Source organism: Hevea brasiliensis, chromosome 7 (genome assembly GCF_030052815.1).
Source record: "Hevea brasiliensis isolate MT/VB/25A 57/8 chromosome 7, ASM3005281v1, whole genome shotgun sequence".
Lineage (NCBI taxonomy): Eukaryota > Viridiplantae > Streptophyta > Magnoliopsida > Malpighiales > Euphorbiaceae > Hevea > Hevea brasiliensis.
This window is the reverse complement of record NC_079499.1, coordinates 97,638,679-97,663,703: the sequence shown is the minus strand read 5'-3', so window position 1 is coordinate 97,663,703 and position 25,025 is coordinate 97,638,679. Positions and strand designations below refer to the sequence as shown.

General features: G+C 33.5%; 1 protein-coding gene and 1 long non-coding RNA gene across 2 annotated transcripts; one reads left to right on the top strand and one right to left on the bottom strand.

Moving 5' to 3' along the window:
* The first annotated feature begins 2,563 nt into the window (after nucleotides 1–2,563).
* Nucleotides 2,564–6,507, top strand: LOC110660456 (leucine-rich repeat receptor-like serine/threonine-protein kinase BAM1). The gene is made up of 2 exons (XM_021818778.2): nucleotides 2,564–5,289; nucleotides 5,818–6,507. The coding sequence occupies exons 1-2, from the start codon at nucleotides 2,706–2,708 to the stop codon at nucleotides 6,282–6,284; spliced, it is 3,051 nt and encodes a 1,016-aa protein (XP_021674470.2). The 5' UTR covers nucleotides 2,564–2,705; the 3' UTR covers nucleotides 6,285–6,507.
* Nucleotides 6,508–22,030: 15,523 nt separating this feature from the next.
* On the bottom strand, nucleotides 22,031–23,577 carry LOC110660457 (uncharacterized). The gene is made up of 2 exons (XR_009150190.1): nucleotides 23,095–23,577; nucleotides 22,031–22,756 (listed from the first exon to the last, which is right to left on the bottom strand). It is a non-coding gene; the product is annotated as an uncharacterized LOC110660457 (long non-coding RNA).
* Nucleotides 23,578–25,025: the final 1,448 nt, after the last annotated feature.

Here is a 25,025-nt window from a genome sequence, read left to right as displayed (position 1 = left end):
ATTTTTATTTTTCCTATAATTTTTTCCTCCCTTATTTACTATTCAATCTAAATAAAAATAATAAAAAATAAAATTATTTTCCATTCATATTTTCTTTCCTCTATTATTTTTCTCCCTCACCAAACATGGTGTTAATGATGGAAGATGATTCCTTCCTCCGTGTGTTCTGTTACAATGTCACACAAAAAACGCACATAGAGAAAGAGTACTGTATAGTGTATGTGGTATAGTCATGTACATAGGGTCCCACTTGATATCATCCATTTTTGGTGTGGCCCACTGGTGGTGATACTCTGCTTTTGCATTAGTGTGGGACCTGCTTTTACCCACACAGTATTAGAGTGTGAGTGTGCCATCCCTTTGAGTAGATCATAATCAACACAGTTTGAGACTGTATTAAGGGAATCAATGAATAATTAAACTATGTAGGGTGAAGTTTTAAGGGTAAAAATTAAAAAAAGCATGCTTCTTGATGTGTTCATGTCCAAACAATCCCTAAATAGTCTCTTTGACCATGACACCAAAACCCTACTGTTTTTTTTTTCAAAAATAAAAAAAAAAGTTTTTCTTTATCAAAAAAGCTTTCCCCCTTTCAAAGGATCCAAAGCAGCATCTAATGGACCAACATTCATGCAACAATGCCCTACAAAGATAAGCTCTCTTTATCCATGTTTTCATTTCATCTTTAATTATTGTTTAATTAATTTTTTTAAATAAAATATTTTTAATAAAATAATAATTAAGTCTCAATCTCAAATTAATAATTTTTTTTTTTGTTGTTTAACTCTATTTGAGATAAATTCTACAACAATATTTAAAAATTTTTAATATTATTTTAAATTTCTCTTTCTATATAGTAAACTTACTAAATTGTAAAATTTTTTTATTGTAAGTAAAATAAATGTGTTGTTTTGATGGTTTAAGTTAATTTTAGAGCTTCAATAAGTTAACAAATTCAGGTTGTTTTGTTGGCATTTTATCTCAACAAAAGTTACTTTTTTTTTACTTCTTGATAAGTAATTTACTTATCCTAAAAAGTGAATTTTTCAAAAAGTAAGGAGTTTGAACCAAACTAAATCAAAGGTTTATGAGTAACCATTAAATTAGAGAGTTAAAAAGAAATTAAAAAAAAAAAAAAACATAAAAGAAGTCATTCACCCATATTTTACCTTTTACCCTTTTCTAATTTTTCAAAAATATATATTTCAAAACAAACAAAATGGGTAAAGACATTAGATTGGAATAAAAATTGAAGTTTAACACATGCAAGTAAAGAACAAAATGAAAGGAAGCAAAAGAATGTAAATATTGACAAGTGCAAAAGCATTTAATGCCAATACAAGTTCAAGAACAATATTGTGTGTATATATATATATTTTCCCTTAGGTTTGGAGCAAAGCCAATTTATGAACCATTATTGACCATCTTCAATCATTGTCCTTATCTCTTCAACTATAAACTCTTTAATGCTAAGCATGCCCAACTCTAGGATTAAAAAATTAAATTAAAATAAGAACTTGCTATCATCATGAGCTAATTTCATATTAAAAAGGGCAAAACAAACTTGAAGCTAATTGGCAAGCCAACTGCCCAATTCCAATTGGTTTTGTTCATTGTTGATTGCCTAATTTTATTTAGGAGTTGGAAGTAAATTATGCTTAATTAGATTCAACTAATAATACCAAATCTTGTTTTTTTTTTTTTTCTAATTTTAAAATTTAGTTTTGTGATTGACTAGTCATTTAAATGCAAAGTGAGATGATGTTTGGATCCAATTTCTATATTACATATGGTAAAGGCTTAAAAAAAAATAAATTTAAAGGACATTTTTAAAGGAAGATTTTAAAGTAAAGGGAGATTTTTCCAATTTTAAAAATCTTAAATTTATATTTGAGAAAGTAAAAAGTTTTTAAAGTAAATAGAAGTTTTTTAAATTTTTTATTTTTTTAACTTATTAAATTGATGAGTTAAATTTTTTTTTTTAAAATCTCTAAATAGCTTGAAAATTTTTTATTCCTTTCAAGTATTAAAGAATTATGAATGTAAATTTAAAAATTTAAAAAAAAATTTATTTTATAAAATTTTACTTTACTCTTTTTCATTATAAACAGAGTTAAAATATAAAAAAAATAACTAAATTTATTAGTTTAAAAGTAATATAATAAAAATATATTAAGAAAAACTGAAATAATTAATCGTTTTGGTTAATATAAATATTAAATTATTAAATTATGAGCGAAATTGTGACAAAATTTTTTTTTTTAATTTAATATTCTCATATTTGAATATTGTGAAATTAAAAAAAAAACAATCTCATATTAATTATGTCAAAAAGTTCAAATAAATATTGACTAATAGTGTCCATTAAAAAAATATTGACTAATTGTGGTGGTAAATTTATCCACTAATTTCAATTAAAAAAAAAGAAAAAAGGTGAATTTTCCTTTAAAAAAAAAAAAAAGACTGGAGAGGGTGTGAATTCTGGAATCTTTCCCCCATTTAACGAACAATAAGAATCCAAAACCAAAATAAATGAACCTTTTTGGCAATTTTTATTCACTACAAAACAAATATTTAAATCTAAACCCTCTCCCTACTCTTCTCCCACGCTTCTCTCTCTCACTCCTTTCTTGCTCCTTATCCTCCTCCTCCTCCTTTCTTCAATACCCAGAAACCCCTTGAATTTTTTCAAGAAACCTAGCAAAATGAGGCTTCTCCTTCTTCTCTTCCTCATCCTTCACCTCCAAATATGTGCTTCTTTTGCCCGTGTCATGTCTGAATACCAGGCCCTTCTCTCTGTCAAATCCGCCATTGATGACCCCCAATCTGCACTTGCCTCCTGGAACTCCTCCAACTCTCTCTGCTCTTGGCATGGTGTTACTTGTGACTTCACTGGTCGTCATGTCACTTCCCTTGACCTCTCCAGTCTTAACCTCTCTGGTACTCTGTCCCCAGACATCGCCCACCTTCGCTACCTTCAAAACCTCACCCTCGCCGCCAACCAGCTCTCTGGCCCCATCCCACCCCAGCTCTCCGCCATTTCTGGCCTCCTCTCCCTTAACCTTTCTAACAATGTTTTCAATGGCTCCTTCCCTCCTCAACTCGCTCAGCTAAAAAATCTGCAAGTCCTCGACTTGTATAACAACAATATGACTGGTGACTTGCCCTTGCCAGTCACCGACATGCCCAATCTCCGTCACTTGCATCTTGGTGGAAACTTCTTCTCTGGGAAAATCCCACCTGAGTATGGAAAATGGGAGTTTCTGGAATATCTAGCAATCTCTGGTAATGAATTGGTCGGTAGCATTCCGCCTGAAATTGGTAACTTATCCAAGTTACAGCAGCTCTACATTGGATACTATAATAGCTACGAAGGCGGTTTACCGCCCGAGATCGGGAACTTGTCTGAGTTAGTCCGGTTTGATGCTGCAAATTGCATGTTATCGGGCGAGATGCCGAAGGAGATAGGGAAGTTGCAGAAGCTGGATACTCTGTTCCTACAAGTGAATGGGTTTTCTGGGTCGTTAACGGAGGAGCTTGGAACTTTGAAGAGCTTGAAATCCATGGATTTGTCTAACAATATGCTTACTGGGGAGATTCCAAGTTCGTTCGCCGAGCTCAAGAACTTGACGCTGTTGAATCTTTTCCGAAACAAGCTCCACGGAGCGATTCCGGAGTTCATCGGCGATTTGCCGCAGTTGGAGGTTTTGCAGTTGTGGGAGAATAACTTCACCGGAAGTATTCCGCTGGGGTTGGGTAAAAATGGGAATCTTGTGCTTGTAGATCTCTCTTCAAACAAACTTACTGGAAATCTTCCTCCTAATTTGTGTTCCGGTAATCGGTTACAGACCTTAATTACACTCAGCAACTTCTTGTTTGGGCCGATTCCGGAATCGCTCGGGCAATGCAAGTCTTTAAGTCGGTTACGGATGGGGGAGAATTTTCTCAATGGTTCGATTCCTAAAGGGCTTTTTGGGTTACCAGAGTTGACCCAAGTTGAGCTGCAAGATAATCTTCTCACCGGAGAGTTTCCAGTGAGTGATAAAATAGCGCTCAACCTTGGCCAGATTAGTCTCTCAAACAATCGGCTCTCCGGTTCGTTGCCTCCAAGTATTGGCAAGTTCTCAGGGGTTCAAAAGCTACTTCTTGACGGGAACAAGTTCTCTGGTCCAATCCCTTCTGATATTGGAAAATTACAACAACTTTCAAAGATGGATTTTAGTTCTAACAAGTTTTCGGGACCCATTGCGCCTGAGATTAGCCAATGCAAGCTACTAACATTTGTTGATCTCAGTCGAAACGAGCTTTCGGGTGCGATTCCGACTGAGATCACAGGGATGAGGATACTGAACTACCTCAATCTGTCGAGAAATCATTTTGTTGGTAGCATTCCTTCATCAATAGCCACTATGCAGAGCTTAACCTCTGTTGATTTTTCTTACAACAATCTTACTGGTTTGGTTCCTGGTACTGGTCAGTTTAGTTATTTTAATTACACTTCGTTTTTGGGTAATCCTGATCTTTGTGGTCCATATTTGGGTCCTTGCAAAGATGGGGATGCAAATGGAACCCACCAAGCACATGTTAAAGGGCCGCTCTCTGCTTCTCTGAAGCTCTTGCTTGTTATTGGCTTGCTTGTTTGCTCAATTGCGTTTGCAGTTGCGGCAATAATTAAAGCAAGGTCATTGAAGAAGGCTAGTGAGTCTCGCGCTTGGAAATTGACTGCGTTCCAGCGCTTGGACTTCACTGTTGATGATGTTCTTGATTGCTTGAAAGAGGATAATATCATTGGTAAGGGAGGTGCAGGGATTGTTTACAAGGGTGCTATGCCTAATGGTGATCAAGTTGCTGTTAAAAGGCTACCGGCTATGAGCCGTGGATCTTCTCATGATCATGGATTCAATGCTGAGATACAGACTTTAGGAAGGATTAGGCACAGACACATTGTTAGATTGTTGGGGTTCTGTTCTAACCATGAGACTAATCTTCTGGTCTATGAGTACATGCCTAATGGGAGCTTAGGTGAGGTTCTTCATGGCAAGAAAGGAGGCCATTTGCACTGGGATACAAGGTATAAAATAGCTGTTGAAGCTGCAAAGGGCCTTTGCTATCTTCATCATGATTGCTCACCGTTGATTGTTCATCGCGATGTGAAATCAAATAACATCCTTCTTGACTCCAACTTCGAAGCTCATGTCGCTGACTTTGGCCTTGCTAAATTCTTGCAAGACTCAGGCACCTCGGAGTGCATGTCTGCAATTGCTGGTTCTTATGGATATATAGCTCCAGGTATGATTGCTTCTTGCGATTCATTTCATTTATGTTCGTACTTATTTTTGTGTTTGTCTCAGATGTACTCATTTCATTTTTTTCTTTTCCAAGACTTTTATTGTCTCATCACATCTTGAATTTTTCCTAGATGAAATTTTGACTCATTGATCATTGTGTCCAGATCTTGCATTTATGTATATCAAAGTTTTTACTGTACTCTGGCCTATTTCAACCTCTGGGATTCTATAAACATGACATGTGCAATTAAATCTTAATCAGTCTTTGGAAGTAGTTGGTTTTAACTTTCGTCAGTCTCTCAAGTTTCACATTCATAATCAAGTAGTAGTCAGCTTTGAAAGTACACAAATCAAATGATTTTTTATTTTTCACTGTTAGACCTGTTTTATTTTCCATTTTGACCCTTCACAATCACTCAAAAAAATTCAAGAAGTTGATGTGTAGCTTGTTTGATATGACCCAAATTATGCGTTAGCTTCAAATTTCATATATGGGTTTTGATTAATCAACCCAATTATCTTGTTGCAGAATATGCCTACACGCTCAAGGTTGATGAGAAGAGTGATGTATACAGCTTTGGTGTAGTTCTCTTAGAACTTGTTACTGGCAGAAAACCAGTAGGGGAATTTGGAGATGGTGTGGATATAGTTCAATGGGTTCGAAAAATGACAGACTCGAACAAGGAAGGAGTTCTGAAGGTCCTTGACCCAAGACTCCCATCAGTTCCACTCCATGAGGTGATGCATGTATTCTATGTTGCAATGCTGTGTGTGGAAGAACAGGCCATTGAACGCCCAACAATGCGAGAAGTTGTGCAGATTCTAACAGAGCTTCCTAAGCCACCAAGCTCAAAACAAGGAGACTCAACAATTACAGACTCCTCACCGCAATCAGCTACTACTCTAGACTCACCAAATGCAACAACTAAAGACCCAAAAGACCATCAACAGCCACCAACACCTCAATCACCACCGCCTGATCTTCTTAGCATTTAAAGTGTTCTTGAGAGGGAGGGGTATTGTTTGTTCTTTAAATTCCATGAATTGTGTTAGTTTTATCTTGTGGGTTTTTTTTTTTTTTTTTTCCTTTATCAATCTCTTGGGAAGGTTTGCTCTAACTTGGTATTAAGGTTTGCAAGTTTTTTGTGTACAGTAGGAGGAAAAAGGGTGGTGGGAGAAAGGAAGGGGTATTTTCTTATAATTAAACTTGTCTTCATCATGTACTACTGCCCACTTGACTCTCTGTTAACAAGTGTAATTTGACAAATTGTAGCTCAGTGTAAAAGATAAAGGGAAGAGAAGAGAAGGGTCACTGTTCTTTAACGGGTGTTCTATGAATTATGAGAGGGAAAAAAAAAAGATTGAAAGTGATAAATTGGTTAGGTATAGTTAAAAAAAAGATGTAGTTGTGGTTTGTAAATACACTTGTGAAAGAAGAGGGGATACAAATGACCTTTCAATTACCAAGATTGGTAGGGCTTTCTCTGTTCCCTAGCTGCTGCTGCTGCTGCTGCCGCTGCAACAGAGTGAAAGCTCCTTGCCTTCTGGCAGGTTCAGGACCCATTTCTGAAATTAAAACTGAACTTCTGTGCATGAGTGAAATGAGTGCTGGCCAGTTCCCTTTAAAACAAGCAAAGTATCCTTTCTTTTATTACATGTCATTCAAAACTCTATTAATTCTAGCTTCTACCCGCCAGCCGCTACTCCTAACTTGGACGTCCAATATCCAAAGGAGACCATGGTGCTTGCAGGTGGGTTCCATTTAGGTGACCTGCTATGGAAAGCAAAAGGACCCTAATTGTGAGGTTTTGGCATATGCCCAGCACGTGACTCACATGCCATGTAGAATATGAGTTGGTGCAGAGTTAGTAAGATTGTCTTTTAGGTTGTTGAAGTTGGAATCCACTTAATCAAAAATACCGAAAACACCCAGCTCATTGCCATGCATATTGGTCTATGCAAGGCAAAATCATTTTGTCATTATGATCTTCTGGCGTTAGCTACGAATACTAGACGTATCTCGGGATTTCACATTTCACATCATGTATACATGTGTGAAAGCAACTAGGCCTTAGAGTTTGAACTAAACGAAACCTTCTTTCTATAATAGGAGTTGATCAAAACCTAACCTAAAAACCAAGGTTGAAGGCTTGCAGAGATTAGGGGGTGTTCGATTTCGATTTAATTTAGGGTTTATCTAAGAATCGGAATCGTATCGAAATTTTGATATGATTTTAATTCAATTATTTATTGTTTCAATTTTGGCTTGATATAATTTTCAATTTTTTAACTTTAGTTTGATTTGGTATTATTTTGATTCAGTTCTTGATTCTCAAAATAATTTTATATAATTATTTTTTCAAAAAATTATAATTAAATTAACATTTAAATTTTGAATTGAATTACTATTACATAATATATCATGTAATACATTTTTTAGCTACATTTAAATTATATAATTTTTAACTATAAAATATATATATAATTTATGATTAAATATATTATATAATATAATAATATAAATGTATCATATAATTTATATTTTAATTATTTATTAATTATATAATATTTAATTATTAGATACAAATGTAATTAAATATTAATATATATATATTATTATATTAAAGTACATAATATATTTAAAAAAAATATATGAATTAATTTAATTTTTGATTTGGTATAATTTTAATTTAGTATTATTTTAATTTAATTTTAATATATTTTTATTTAATTTTTAGTAAAAAATTAAAATTAAATTAAAATAAATATAATTTAATATAATTTTTATCAATCTAATATAATTTTTTAATTCGCTTCGATCCCTAAAAATCTCAGTTGAGACACTTAAATTGATTGAGATACGAGGGGCGGCATAACAAGACAAAAAGGGCACATCGTGTTTGATAGCGGGGAGTGTAGCAAGTGGCGTTGGCATTGCAAAGGGTAGGTGTAGGATATAGGATATGTAATTATTTGATATGACCGATGAATGGGTAATTTTTTCACTGACGTTGGATGTCCCATCTGTATAATAATCATACGTTGGAGGTGGATATTCAGGTGTTATTTTAGTATTTTTAACCCAAATATAATTTTAATTTTTGTGGGCTTGATTCATGGATTGGTGGATGCTTCCAACATCAACTCTGTTTATTTTGGGGATGAAGATCTTCATTGTGATTGGACTACGATTATGTTTCCCACCCAATTTCTTCCTCAATTATTTTATCTTTTACCACTGTTTGACCCTACACCTGCTCACGGATTCGAATCGCTGGTTTGGCCCGTCCCAGTTCAGCAAAATTTTGATTCAAAACGGTTTCGATTTGAAATAATTAAGAAAATTTTCAATTTGATTTCAGTTCAATTTTAAGCGTAATTAAACTGTAATAAATTTATAGACCTTATTTAATTAGTTTCTAATGTAACAAAATAAAAAAATCTAAATATAAACTCAATATAAATTTAAGAAAGTAAAATTTTAAATCGAGTCAATTTTAGGTCGATTTTAATTTTGACTCATGAAAAGGCCCATAACCGGGCTTATTTAATTTAGAGCCGATACAAGGCCATAATCATTAACCCGAGCCAATATAGATCCGCTTCATGAGCTGAATCGATACTTGGTCGAGTCTATTTGAGAAAATGGTCTTAGGACCTGTTTAGTATTATCGTTGAAATTGCTGTTGAAAAAATCACTTTTTTAAGTATATTAGTTAGATAGTATTAAAAAATAATTAAAAATTAAATTTAATCAGTCTTTATTATAAGAACACTAAAACAACAAAACAACTTTTTTCAAACTATTTTTCTCAACAGTATCTAAAATAATATTTTTATTCAAAAAAATAATTTCAGACTCTAAAACTCAACGTTAATCATGGCTTTAGTATATTGTATAATTAACCTTAAATTATTGCAACAAAGCATAGACATTTGTTCTATTTATGATTGGTAACTCAATTGATTTAAATCAAAATTGACCACTTGACTTGGTATACCACATAGGACTTTTGTTGGAAGTGATTTGATATGTTGCTTCCTATTAATTAGCAGAGAAAAAAAAATTATTTGGATAAATGTTTAATATATTTTTATTTATTTCTTTATCAAATAATTGGGAAAATGAACACACACTATATTAAATTAATTATTGCAAAATGATTAAACAATTACTATTTCTTCTATAATATATTTTTAAACTTTTCTTTTTGGTTTTTATCAATCAATTGTTGTATAAGTTTTCAAATCATATCTCCTTTAATTTGTTTTGATTGATTTAGAATAATGTGTAGTCTCCATTTAAGTTGTTGTCAATGGCAAGAGCCATCAAATATCACACACTCTATCAATTAATGATATGCCAATTTTTTACATATTTATTTCACAGAAACTTATGGGTTTCATTCAAACAACTAATATTCATATATAATATATATGATCACAACAAAAACAACTTATAAAAACTTAAACATTTATCTTGAAAGTTTACTTATTTTTCTTTAAAATTTTTAAAATAATTTATTAAATATTATTGTCTCTTTTGGTTTCTTAATTGTTTTCCCTCATTAATGGTATCTATTGAGGGACCAGTCAGGGTTAGGTTTAGCATTAAAATTAGGGTTTAGTCATGTGGAAATTATTGGCATAGCTCAAACAAGAGGCAAAGTAGGGTAATTTTTATAGTTTGTTACTAAATTTTATTTTATATTTTATTTTTATTTTTTAATTTTAATTTACTATTAAAAATTTTTTATTTTAATTTTATTTTATAAAAAATTTATTTAATTTAAAATATTAAGTTTTTAGATTAAAAAATCCCTTTAAACTATATATGATATCTATAATTTTAATATTTTTCGATAAAGGGTAAATTCTTATCCTTTTCAAGAAGAAGATCATTGTGATAGTATTCATATTTTTATAATAAGCCTAAATGATAATTAAAATTATTATTATTTTTTATATATGAAAAGGAATGAAATAAAAAGATAATTTTATTTTTTAATTTAAAATTTTACTATAATAAATTAGAAAAATTTTTATGAAATAAAATTAAAATTTAAAATTTTTTTATTAATAAATTAAAGAGACGATAATAAAATGTGTGACAAAATTTAAGGGCAGGCTACCTAGGCAAATTAACGTGACAAAAGCCTAATCCCACCTAACCTAGCTATACACAAACTTCAAAAAATAAAATATCATAACCTTGATTCGTACTACTCTTAAATATTCTTAATTAAAAAAAAAATGATAGAGAAGCAAACGGATGATAAGGTTTAGCATCAATTTCTTCGATGGCCGATTGATAAGAGTATCGAGAGGGGCTTCAAGGGGTGGCATATATGCTATTTGTAAAAAAAAATAATAATAATGATTCGGTTTTTATTTTATTTATAAAAAATAAAATAAAATTAAATCATTCAATAAATTAAATTGAATTTTTAAATTAAGTTAATTTGATTTTGATTTTCAATTTAAATTGAATATTTCAACCCCTGATTGAAAGTTAGAGTCATGGTGGCTCAAAGCCCTAGGAATAAGAAATTATTGTTCAATTATTGATAGAGAATGAGAAATTGGAATTCTATGTAAACCCTTGACACCAAATAGAAAGGACAAAAACTAATAGCAAATGCACAAAAATGGTAATCAATGATGTAATTGCTAGGAGAAAAAACAACAAAAATTAAAGCACATATATCTATCTTTCTGATATTATGTTTGAACTTGATATCTGATGTTGCCATTTTTCCTAAATCAGCAGAAAATCTTGAAATCAAAGATACTCATTGCAGGTGGAGATGGAAAAAAGACTACAGAAATGACAAATAACTTTTTGAAAGAGAAAATACTTATTAAACAGAGAGAGAAATAGAGACCATAGGCATGTGATTAAGAAAATTATTTTAGTTAAAAAAGTATTTAAAATTAAATTTTATAAATTTTAGTTATTAAAATGTGAAAGTAGTAATAAATTTTTTAAATTGTTTTTTAAGAATATATAAAATAATTTTTTTTAAAAGCAGTTTTGATATTAAAGTCTTGGCTCTGTCTGAGCAAAATCAACCTCTCTTTGTGATAGAAAACCATTGCAAAATATCTACAAAGGTAGTCCCTTTTCCACTGCATTTATTTGTCTTACCCACCAACCACTTATATTTATTTATTTTTAACCACTTATATATAATTATGGCTTAATTAATGATAAATAAAAGTAGAAATGATAATGTATTTGTGAAAATTATTTTATTTAAATTTAAATTTATTTAATATTTTAATATTTAAATTCATTTTAAATTTAATAAAATTTATATTAAATTATTTAAATTTACTCTAAACCCGCTTATTATTATATAAATATTGTCCAATTATGTCTAACATTATGTATTTTAATTAATAATCTAAATAAAACATTTTTTTGTTAATAATGTATATTTTAATAATTTTATAAAATATTTAAATTTTATTTATTTAAAATATAATATATAAAAATTTATAAATATTATAATTGTCGTATGATATTTTGCGGTCTCCTGGACGAACACTCACCGAAGTGAGAAAGAGTGAGGAGTCGCCACTTTAATTTTAAGGGAAATTAAAGGAAACCATTTGTACATAAAAAAAGATAAATTAAAAGAAATCACTTCGAAAACAGAGATTCTAGGTTCGGGGCCCATATACAGGCGGGAAAGGTATTAGGCACCCCGCCTCGTCCCTCTATGAGGGTAAACAGATTTAACATTATGCACTTTACAAATTAAAATCGAAAGTTAGGGGGTTAGAATGATGATATTAATCCCTTAGATAAAAGGGAGCATTTGATTTTTCACTTTTTCGGGTTACCCAGATACATAAGTACATGAGACGACCCTTAGTGAGTTGGTGTTGCGTAGCGGTTTTTTTGTTTAGAGGGTTACTTTGCGTATTGTGCTATTTTAGTTTGGGTTTGAGAGAATCCGGGTAAAAACCTCTCCCGATCTCTAGGGGTAATCTGTTTAAAGTTTGAGTGAGGAATCTCGAATAAGAACTCTCCTCCGATCTCCGCATATTTATTAAAATTTTGATTGAGAATCAGATAAAAACTCTCCTCCGATCTCTTTAAGTATTTATTAAAATTTTTGATTGAGAATTGGATAAGAACTCTCCTCCGATCTCTTTAAGTATTTATTAAAATTTTTGATTGAGAATCGGATAAGAACTCTCCTCTGATCTCTTTAAATATGCAATTTTAGAGTTTTAATGAAAGATCTTGAATAAGAACTCTCCTCCGATCTCCTGTTTTTATTTGAATGAGGATCAGGTAAGAACTCTCCCCCGACCTCTTAAAATTTAATTACGATCGTGTATCGTAAGAACCTTAGACTAAGGGTTTTGGCATTCGAAGACGCTTAGAACCCGAACAAGGCTTCTCTTAACCTATTGATACCTTACAACTAGGGAGGGGATACCAGACTGAATTTTTACTGATCTCCTTTGTGATCGCCTTACCAGTACCTTTTGACAAACAATGTTCGATCTCTTTCGTTTACTAGTCTAGGATCCGATCTCACCTCGATCCTCCACTATACCAGGTTATCTCCTGAGCTTGTTTAGTGGTTTGACTTCATAACCTTTCCTCCGATTTATTATCCAAACTTTTATTATTTTAAAGAAACTCTCGTGTTAAGATACAGCTACCAACATTTTATCAAACTACCTATACGTTACCCGTAACCAGAACACCTACATTTGAAGGTAATAAAGGCTAAGAACAAATAAATAACATGAACTGATGAACAAAAGGTAAACTCAAGAGAATAACCACCTACGTGGGGCTTTTTAACATAACATAAACTTGATGAAAATTACGAGCATGAAAACAAAGAAAATAAAAAATGAGCACTTGATAAAGCAATGGTCTAGACACTCACCTTTAGGGGATTGAATCTATTGAACTAACTATGGAGTCACAAATACTGTAGAGCTGCGTGCTAATGGTCTGGGGACTAATGCTTGTCTTGAAATAAAGGATACCAAGTTAGAATGCAGTCGAGCCGAAGTGACAGTAACCGGGTTGTAATGAGATTGAGCTTGGAAAATAAAGGTGGATATAGAGACGATGAAGACGAAACTGAAACTGAGAGATGGTATCACAGAGTAATGAACAAACTGAGAATGAAGAGTTTCAGTGTCCAACACTCATTCAATGGAAATACTAGTAGAAAACTGGTTTCTGAAGTTTTTCTATTTTGAAAACTTAAAAATAGCAGAGTAGCAAGACTGAATCAATTTTCAGAGCCTTTCCACTATAATCACCACCCTTTTTTTGGTTCTCCGTCTCCTTCAACAGTATTGCATGCAGGTATTTATAGGGAACGGGTGCTTCCAATGAAGGGTCAGGATTTCCTCTGAGGGAGATGGAAGGTTTGGATTTTAAAGGACATGATCTGATGCCTGAGAATTGAAGAAAATCAAAATGGACGGCTGAGATCCTATTCAGAATATTTGTCTTTTCTCTTTTCTGATCCAACGGTTCAAAATCTTCTTATCAAGGGAAATTCGAGGGCCGAGAATAAAAGGCGCCGGTCTTATCGTCTTCTCTTTGATCCAAGGGCTCCGGGCTTGTCCTTACAAGTAATATCAACGGTGGAGATTGAGATGTACAGGACTGTCATGACATGTCCTGGCACTTGTCAGCAATGTGGGCGATTCTGCAAATGATGAGTGCGGTGAAGATTTGATCTCGTCTGCAACGCTTTAACTACTTCGGCTCTGATTATGACAACAGTTATTGAAAGTTGTCTTATCCTCTCCTGGCTTTTCGATCTCCCATTCCTTTCGATCTTTCTATTATGACCTTTTTTCGATCTTTAGTACCGGGCCCTTCTCCCGATCTCGCCCATTCCAGAACCTTCCTCTCTATTCGAGCTGCTTCAGTTAAAGCATTTGATCTTTCGATTATCGATTCATCTGCTTCGATTTTCGCTAGTAATAAATGCTCAGACCCCCCCTATATATATGCCTCAATGGGGAATTTCTCCCACATTTCATTCCTTCCTCTTTCCATTTCTCTCTTCTTCTGTTCTAGTTTTTTCGATAACATTATGGCCATGGTGACTGCTTTTGATCTTTTTTTTACTATTCTCTTTACTCCCCGACTGAAAATTTACGACCCAGGTGATCGAAAAATCATGATAACCACATCTGATGACAGTGAGAGAACCAGACTAATTTACCGCTCAAGATCGAAAACATCGTTCGCACCGATCTCGAGTCGATCTACCAATATAATTGGTGAACTGATTTCGGATGAGAAGACTGCTAATTTCCCTCTTAATATCAGTGACTGTCTCTTGAAGTTCATTTGGCTCCTCACCACATCGGGCATCCCGACTGCAGCTCAGTTCTGATTGATAACATCGACGATGACCCCTCCCATCATCATGAGAGTCATAGTCACCCTATCTAAGCTGCACATCTATCCAATGCCTATGGCTGGCTTTCTGATCAGACACATTTTTTGATTCAGCCACGAGACTAGGCTTTGACATAGGTCCTTACTAGGTAGAATGTAGTGCCGATCTTTATAGATCGCCCAAATGATGTAATCTAACCTTTAGAGGTTCTTAATGATGTAATCCGATCTCTTGAGATCGCCCAAATGATGTAATCTAACCTTTTGAAAATGAAATGGAGTTTTATTTTGATAGTTATCATTTAATTATTACATTGGTTATTTTTCGATATCTAATGTGTTTATCCGATCTGGTTCCTAACTGAATCACCCTTAGCTCTGAACATCTGCCTTAATCTGACGATCTTGGCCATCCGATCTCCTCTTATTTTATTTATTTTGTTTTTGGAACCTTCCCGCGACGCGTCAGAAAAAGTGGGCAAATTACACCTACCGATGCACCGCCTAGGGCTCTGTGAGTATTGAATGCTCAAACGGGTATAAATAGGGGGAGGCTCTCTCATTTGCTCCTCTATGTCATTTTCGGCTTTCTATTTACAACTTCGACCTTCTCTCATTTCTTCAAGTCTTTCCGGCACCAATTACATTCCGGTAAGGACTTTAATCCCTCCCTTAGTTAATTTCTTTTGTTTTGGTTTGAAAATGAGCAGCGCCGAAGGTCAGAGAGCGGCGAGCCCCCCTTCCATCCATGTCTCTTGGTCATCGGATGAAGTTGAGGTGGTCGGACTAGGCGGGCCATCTGAGCCTCCTACAACTTCCGCTTTAGTTCGTGGTCGAGCAACTCAATCAAGGCAGACATCTTCCTCGGGTAGAGAGAATCTCCCGGTGGACGAGTTGCCATCAGTCCTCCAGGAAATCGATCTGCAATCCATTAGTCAAGAATACAACCTTCGAACCGACTCCTTCGAGCTTATCAGATGCCATGGCGATCTCGGAGCCGATCACTTTTTCGAGGAAAATGATGCGATCATGGTGTACGAAGAGCAATTAAAAGCCGGGCTTCGGCTTCCCCTTGACGACTTCTTCAAGGACGTCTTGAAATTTCACCATATCTCGGTGGCCCAAGTACATCCGAACTCGTGGCGAATCCTGGTGGCCTTCAGGGGGCCTCTGCCGAGCTAAGGGACTCGATCCTACAGCGAAGGTGTTTGCTGAGCTGCGTAGGCTCACTCATCGAAAGGACGATGAGTACTGGTTCTTTCAAGCAAAATCGCACTGTGGGCTCTTTATCGATCTACCCTCCTCACTAAAGAATTGGAAAAATTGCTTCTTCATGTTGAGGAGCAAGATTTCGAATGGTTTCGAAGGTTTCCCCTGAAGCTGGCAATATCTGGTCTCACCACTTCCGAAGCATGTCGCCCTGAGTAGGGATGAGGGCGCTATGGTAATGGAGCTAAAGGATCAAGCGGCCACTCAGAAGTTCTCCTGCTTAGATGCAGTGATGGCCGAACTGCACTATTAGATAATGCAGCTGGTTACCGGCGAAGAACGCGGGCTTCAGCTCTCTGACCTCGGCCCCGGTACTTTCTACATCTCTGATCTCTGAGCCTTAGCGAACTCACTGACTTTTCTTTATGCAGGTATGGCGGGCATCGAGGCTTCCAAAGAGAGTAGAAAGTGTAAGAGGTAGGTCTCCAAGAAAGTACGGGAGATGAAGCACGCCGATGCCTCACAGACGCCAAGGCATGATTCAGGAGAGGTTCTGGGAGGCTCGTCCCAACCCTCGGGATCGCCGATCCCTGAAATAGAAGTAGTCTGGTCTCCTCCTCGACAAGAAGAACCACCGCCTCCACCTGCTCCTTCGAGTGTGGAAGGTGGTCCTTCCCAACCTACTATGAGGCCCCTTTCCCGTGGCTCTTAGGTCCTCATTCATTCCTTGGAGAAGAACCGATCTGTACGGGAGAATCCGGGTTTGGCAAAGGTTCTAGGAGCTTCCATATGCCTCCAGGAGGATCGGCACAGGCTGACCCAGGGCAACATCGATGATCTCCTGGCCCAGACAATGAGCTTGAGTGTGGAGAGCTTGGTGAACCAGCATATTATCAGGGAAAAGGCTCATCATTTGAGGCAGAAGATCCTGAAGGCGGGCCAGGATGCAGCTTTTGCCCGAGCCCAACTTTCATCCGCCCAGGACTGTATAGCTGAAATTGAGGAGCGGATGAAATTCTATTAGGATAAATTGGTCTAGCAGGCTCATGATCTTGAAGAAGCTCGGGCGCTTCGAGCTGCTGATGTCGCTCGCCTCACTGAAGAACTTAGAGTGAAAGAAAAAGAGGCAGTGACGAGGGAGGCCCGTGCTTACGTGAACGCCCACGGGGACCTTTTGGCCGAGCTCAAGAGGTGTTATCCTGAGGAGGACTTTTCTTGGATGGTGGACCTGGCTCCCCAAGACAAAGAGGAGAGCAAGGAGGAAGCTGAGGGAGATAGAGAGGGTGAGCGAAATGTAGAACAGGCTAGGGGTGATCCTCCAGCCGAATGACTTGTATTTTTTTCTTTGAAATGAAATGAAATTCTCTTTTGTTTGATGAGATCGGAAAGTATCTAAGTTGTGCAAGCGCTTGATTGTTTGAACATGTTAGAACATCAAATTTGAAAGCGATTATTAATCTATATATGAGAGGTCGGAAAAACATTGTAAGCATGAGATCGGCCTAAGCTGAGAATAAACACTGAATGAAACTTAAGATTATTAAAATTGAAAACCTGATTTGAACACTTAAGATCGGAAGCACCATTAAGCCGGATTGAAACCTTAACTTTAATAAACGATTATCCACAATATTTATAAAAGAGAGATCGGAAATAAGACTGGATGACACGAAGACCTAATGTTGGTTTGATTTAGTTTGACGAGAGATTAGAAATGTGATTGACTGGCAACGAGACTTGATAATTGGTTTGAGAGATTGGTAATGAATTGAACGACATGGAGACTTGATGTTGGAGATCGATTTCAAAGTTTATTAATTTCGGGGATCGGCCAAAATATAGTGTCGACAATAATAATATGCAATATTTTTAATTAATTATTTGTATAAATAAATTCAGATAACAAATATTTAATATATAAAGGCTGAAGATCCAGTTAAATTGGATACTAAAAAATATTTAACTTCAACTTCTTCTTCTTCTTATTATTTTAAATTCAATAAATATGTAATTATCAATTCGATGACACCCACTTCTATTTCCGATTCGTTATCATCCCTACATAATCCCTACATAAAAGGCTGATAGTAGAAAACCGATAAACAATACTATTTTTCTTATTAAAAAAAAAGGATTAAAAAGGAAATAATAGAAAATGCATAGTGTCCAAATTGCCAATTTCTCCTTTGTTTTGTAAATGCATAATGCATGGGTGTAGGTCCCACATGCCCCTCTTCTTTTACTGTCCATCATGTCTACCTCTCCTTGCAAAACTTATCTCTATCAATATTACTTGTTTGGTCAATTTAATTAATTTCCTCAAATTTTCATGAGGACATTATAATCTTTGATAATGGGTTGAGAGAACCTACAAAATGTATATACCAATTAAAAAAAAAATTAATAATAAGATTTTTGGATGGAAAAATTTGGTGTGTGCAATAAAAGCACATTGAGCAAAATCATGAGAAAAGCACATTGTGCAAAATAATGAGGCAGGCTAATTAATATGCCATTTATAAAAATATTATTTTAAGAAAAATTATTAGATTTACTTGATCATCTTTTACAATTATATGATATTCATTCTCCATGTTAGAAGGAGTGTTTACTTTTCTATGAGAGAAAAAAGCATTACTTTTCTATAAGAGAAAAGAGCATTACTCGATTTACATTCCCGCAATATGTGTTCCTCTTGTCCACATCTATAACACTAAAAGGTTCTGAATTTGTATGATTTTTGATGAGATTTTTCACATCTAATACAATCAAAAGTATTCGAACCCGATCTAAATCCGCTTTTCATCTTTAGGGCTGACTTGATTTTATTCCAGAATTTTTTCTTCTTTCGTTGCTTGCCAAATTTTTTTCCTTTTTACTTCTTAGTCCCAAATGCATAAATAGCCTTGACCATGTGGTGGCTGAACCTCTCTTGTCCACATCTATAACACTAAAAGGTTCTGAATTTGTATGATTTTTGATGAGATTTTTCACATCTAATACAATCAAAAGTATTCAAACCCGATCTAAATCCACTTTTCATCTTTAGGGCTGACTTGATTTTATTTCAGAATTTTTTCTTCTTTTGTTTCTTGTCAAATTTTTTTCTTTTTTACTTCTTAATCCCGAATGCATAAATAGCCTTGACCATGTGGTGGCTGAACCTCTCAACATCTATAATATTTTTAAAATATATATTTTTTCAATAGGAATTCAAGACATTAATACTAAATAAAGATTGAAATCCACATTAATTATGTGTGGGGTATCCCACATGTGAGTCCTAGATTCATACATGTAATTTCATTTTTACTTCATTTATTGCTCAACACAACCCCTACCCCCCACTTCCCCGCCCCCAACTCAATCTATTTATTTATTGCGTGTCTTTCTATTTCCAAATATACATATCCTATCCTGTAAAAAAACCACCTTTTTTTTTAATCAATAAAACAAGGCTTGTATAAGTGTTTGTGTATACATATCATATACTTAAACTCCATTTCTTTTATAAAAATATTAAAAAAATATTTTTCATATTTTTTAATATTTTAAATATTTAAAAAATAAATTAATAAAAAATATTTTTTTATTAAAAATTAAATTATATTTTAAAAAAATATTTTTTTTAAAAAAAATATTATTTTTCTACATACAAATCATTAAATTCGGTGGGGAAGTGGAAAAGCACATCCAATACACGTGCTTAGATCTAATCATAACGCATTAATTAAGATCCTACAATTTTCTTTCTTAATGTCAAACGTATTTACTGATTTGAAATTGAAAAAATAATTAATTTTATTGACAAAATTAATTAAAAAAAAAAATCATAATAGTGAGGTTTGGTAAATTGTGAATACAGAGATTAAAGCTGCATTTATCTGTCTCGCCCTCTACCTTCCCGTGATTGACTGCTTTCTTAGCTCTTTAAAAATGGAGATCAAGAAGATAATGGCCATGGAAGATCCCCATAATTTCTTTTTTTTTTATTTTTTTATTTTATTAAAATTCAATATTATCAAAATTTTGTAAACATTAATTTAGTCAATTTTTTTTTAATGAGCTACCATATTAATTAAAAATTTTAAGACTTGGCAAAATCTCTCTCTTAATTAATTTTTAAAGTAGAATTAGATTCGGTTCATCTTATCTACATACTATCAGATCATCTTATCTACATACTATCAGAACATATTTATTCTGTTTCAATGTTTGGCTATATGTATTTAGCTGTAAACTTCACGTTTCAAATATTCATATTTGACCGTAAAAAAAGTGTATTGTATCATATTGATTTGAGACAAAGCATTTGTACTGTATATAAGACTTCGATAAAAGCTAGTTTTTGGATTAATTAGACTCGATTTATTTTTTCTACACTTATCAAAACAAAAATAAAATTTAAATATTTCAAAATAATTTTCTTGTAATTATTTTTTTTCATTATCTCTAATTTTTTTTTGAAATTATAATTTATTTATTTTCATTACTTAAGCCTAGGATTCCTTAGATTTATTTCTGAGACTGTATAGTTGCTTGCATAAAATGCTTAAACGTTTGTTATTGATTTAACATAGCATTAAAGATGATCCAACAACTCCCAATATCTATAATAATTATAAAATCCCATTTGAAAATTTTATTTAAAAATATTGGAATATAGACTCATTGAAAATACTAATTAATACCCAAATAAAGAAGAAAGTTTTTTTTTTTCACCTAAAAGCTGAGCTTATATTATATACTCAAAGCAAAGCCAATAAACAAGACAAAGACATAAAGATAAAGATGCGAGACAGCAAAGTCCAGGATTTCCACACATGCTTTCTTATATACGAAGCCATTAACAATTTGTGGGTTCAAAATTGATTCTGTGACCCACTCAACCATCATGCTTAATTAACATCACAAATTGCTTAAACTTGATTGTAATTTAAGGCCATGGTATTATAATAATACATAGTTAATTATTGGTATAGATATGTTGATTACATATGTTTAATTGAAGATTTATAATTTGAATTATGTTATTATTCAAGAAAGTAATGGTATACTAAATTTTTTACTCTTATATGATAAATCTAAATTTTAGCACTTATTTAATATCAGGTGATGTTGAAGTAATAAATAATATATACAATATCATGCATAATAACACTGTAAATTAGTGTGAAAGTCTTGCTAAAAATTTTAGGTTATGAGATTTATATATATCACTAAGTGTTTGCTAATGATTCTTATTGACAGCATACAAGACATATGCTGCTATATATAGATATATAATTTTGGTAGTTTGAATACAAAGCTGTATTAATTGTTTACACCAGTTAATAATTGAGAACCCAAAAGCAAATTAAAGAAGAATTTGAAAGCTACAAGCACTGAACTCTGGCAAAAATCAAGAATCAAATTGTTATCTTGCTTTTGAAGTGATTAAAGGAGAATTAATGCAAATTATGCAGAGGAAGAGGGGGACATTTGAGGTGATATTGGAAAAGAAAAAGGAGGGACAATGGCTTTTGAAAATTGAATACCAGGAAGTGGTAGGACAGAGGGAGAGGAAAAGAAAGAGCTGAAAAGGGCATTAAAAAAAAGACTTTCGCCCTAATTTGTCTAGGTTAAATTTAACATAAAGCAGAGCATATGCAATGAGAAGAAAAATGTGGGGACAAATTATAAACTGAGATATAATTAAAAAATGGGCTCCAACATCATATCCAATTAAAGCAACCTTTAAAGTAAGTCCACTCCACTACTTGATTTTTATAATATGGTATACTTTTGTGTACTTTTTGGTTGAAAAAATGGGGGAAATGAAATCATATAAATATACTGTGACTGTACAGCTGAGAAGGAATGAACTGTGTTTAGTGCATAAAAGACAAGCACAAGGCTTGTGGGTCTAAGAGGGCTAAGGGATTAAAAAACTTAAGGGAGCTTCTTTAATCATGTGAAATGTTTCACAAGCTTAGCATCTTCATCATTTGTCATGGGGTGGCTAGCTTTGCATGTATTCAATCAATTACAAGTCAAAGATTTCAAATAATTGAAGTACATTTTAATCAATTTTCTCATGCACTTCCACATGAAAATGAAGAATCAAATGATGCTTCCATTGCAATCAATGATATAAATTGAAAATGAGTTTTGATCTGAGATTCCATTATTAATAGTTCCTCGGCATTTTAGATTAGTGGCAATGTTCACAGAAAGAGATTGGGTCACATAAATTGAAGACCCATTGATAGTCCCACATGGAAGGAATTGGGTCTGCTATACAGATTGAGAGTCTTTTTGACAAATAATGGGCCAAAAATCTTGAACTGAGCCACATCCACATGCCTGCTAAAGCTTAAAGCTGGCTCAATTTTGAGTAGTTAAAAATGTTCTCTTTCTTTTGCACCGTTCCAGGCGAGTTCCCTGCCAAAGCCATCTTTAAACTGAGAGTAGCATGTGCACTGAAAACGCAGAGCAGCATCTAATAATTTTCAGAATCTTTCGGGGAATGAATCCAAAGTTCAGGTCAGGGGACTAGCAAAGAATGAATTAGAAAGCTACTGAAGCTGAAAAGCAAGCATAGAGACTGTGCTCAGGTCAAATGAATAGAGAACAAATAAACTCATGGCACAGCCTTTGAGATTGTTTTATATATCACACACAGATGCAGTTCTCTTATTCCTATAATTGTTCCTTCCTTTGTCTCTTGTTTCTATGATTGTCTTTACAGGCACCTATCTTGCATAGTTGCTGCTTGCCCACTGCCATTAAAAACACTTCCCAAGGTGGGAAGCCAACGGATTCCCGTTCAGGGACACCATTCCAATGCTTTCAGGTTTACAATTCAAAGTTTCAAACACTACAAGATATAAACAATTAATATGAAATCAATCTTGAATTAACAAACATGAAACTTCCTAGCTTATAGCCCTGTTCAAGAAAACCCCCTCACCACACTCTCATCAAACACTTGGACACTAGCACTTATTTTATTTCAGGGAACCAAGAAGTTGAGGAAATACATCCCATTGAAGCCTCGTTGTTAGCAGTAACTCATTTCCTGATAAGGGAACCCCCTCACCCCCTATTATTAATAAACAGGTAAAGTGAAACTTATTTTTCCTGCCAAATTTGTAACCAAATAAGAACTAACCATGGTTTTTAATCTAAGAGTTTCAGAAAGAAAAAGTTACAAACCTTTCATACTCGTTGAGGGGGCAAAGTGGATAGATTTCTTCGGCTCCAGCACGGCAAAGCCGTACCATGGTTGCAAAGAAAGGAAGTGCGGTTACCTATAAAGACCACATGTCAGTAAAAAAAAAAATAAATGTTGAATAAAAGATTTTGTGCAAACAGAAAATGACAACATTCCACATATGCACACTGGACAACACCAGCATCTCCCCCTCAAGCCCTGAAGGCATCCATCTGCAAATTTAACAGCTGCTTATGCCTGTGTTTTTATGCATATTTTCTAGTCATATGATATTACTCCAAGCATTTCAGTGAAGATAACTGGGCACGTTGAGAAAGAGGGAGAGAGAGCTGTAAACAAATTGACGGAGAGTTTATTATCTGAATAATGTAAAAATAAAAATGATTTAAAGTATAAACTATTTCCAAAGGTGGGGTGGACATTGGAAAATGCTAATCGAAATGACGTTTTCTTGTAACACGTGTTAGGCATGAAAAAATAAGGGAGAAAAAAAAACATGTCAGTAAATACCAATTCAAATGGCATTCTATAACAACATATCCCATTAATTGCTAATCGCGAAAAATAAATAAGAAAAAAAAATTTTTAAAATGCCATTTCAATTGGCATTTTCTAGCAACTTGTCCCATTGAGTGATGAAAATAACGGGCAGCTTTTTCTTGTCCCTGGGTTATCACATCAATAACTTTTGGTTATCATTGAAAACACCACTTCTAAAGACTAAAGTTGAACTTATCCCACAAGATTATGGCCTATGGCTCTATCAAAAAACTCCAGTAAGGACTACTTGACTACACTGCAATGGCCATTGGCAATAGGTAAGCTGATCCATCTCAAAAAATGTTATTATATGGTTATGAATAAGGTGTGTGCATCAACCTCTCTCACCAACAAATCCTTCTCTACGCTTGGTGATATGCGTAAGAATGCCAAAAATTATTCAGCTCAAGTTGAATTACCACATCATACTGATGCATTTCAGTAAATTTGGTTTGGTATTTTCAAAATTTTAGTTTGATTTATCTTTTAAAAATGCATAATTCAGAGCTTCCACCATATAAATTATACATTTTCTTCTTATTAACCATTGAACTTCTCTCTCACTTGACACTCCATCTTTCTCGTCTCATATTGAATCTAAAAATAAGAGAAGCTCCTTTCCCAAATTTTACTAGATACATTGTTAAATCTTTCTGTTGCTCCTTTTTGCTGCTTCGTCTATATCATCAATTTTGCTGAGAAAACCCAAAGTTTTTTTTCAAAAGAATTTTGTAATTTTCCCACACAAACCTTTGCTCTACTCTCTTGTTGGTTTTGGATTGTATTTCTCTCATGGGAGAGTCTCCTTCTTCTTCTGTTGTTTTTGTTAGACGATCAATGAACTCTGTTGGCTATCTTTGATTACAACATCTAGTTCTGTGTCTGGGAAGTCCTTTTTTCACTTTCCCCTTATTTTATATTTAATTTTTAAAACATTTTCATATATTTTATGGTTTTTGGACTTTTATTGCCTAAATTTTAAGGGCAATTAGAAAGGCCCATGTATTTGTGGGCTTAAATATGGAGTCCAATTAAAAAATTCTAGAACCAAATAAATTAAACAAAAAAAATAATATAAATTCAGTTACATTTATTTGATTTTTAAGATAATTTAACTCAATTTTATAATTAAAATTAATTTGGTTAAAGCTTACACAAAATATTTTTTTATTAAAGAAAAAATTAAATTATTTTTTATCTTTCAAATTTTAATAGTTTTATTGAAATATAAAGATATTTATACATAAATAATATAAATATATATTATTAATTTAAAATTATAATTAAATAATAAAAAATATTTTTTCAAAAAAATTTTATAAAAAATATTTTTCATATGATAAATTATCTTTTATGAAACAAACGGAGTTAT

What these genes read in the sequence shown, in the direction of transcription:
- LOC110660456 (XM_021818778.2), top strand. Translation starts at nt 2,706, where the DNA reads ATGAGGCTTCTCCTTCTTCTCTTCCTCATCCTTCACCTCCAAATATGT. An exon ending in TTATGGATATATAGCTCCAG is followed by an intron (nt 5,290 to 5,817) that starts GTATGATTGCTT and finishes ATCTTGTTGCAG; the next exon opens with AATATGCCTACACGCTCAAG.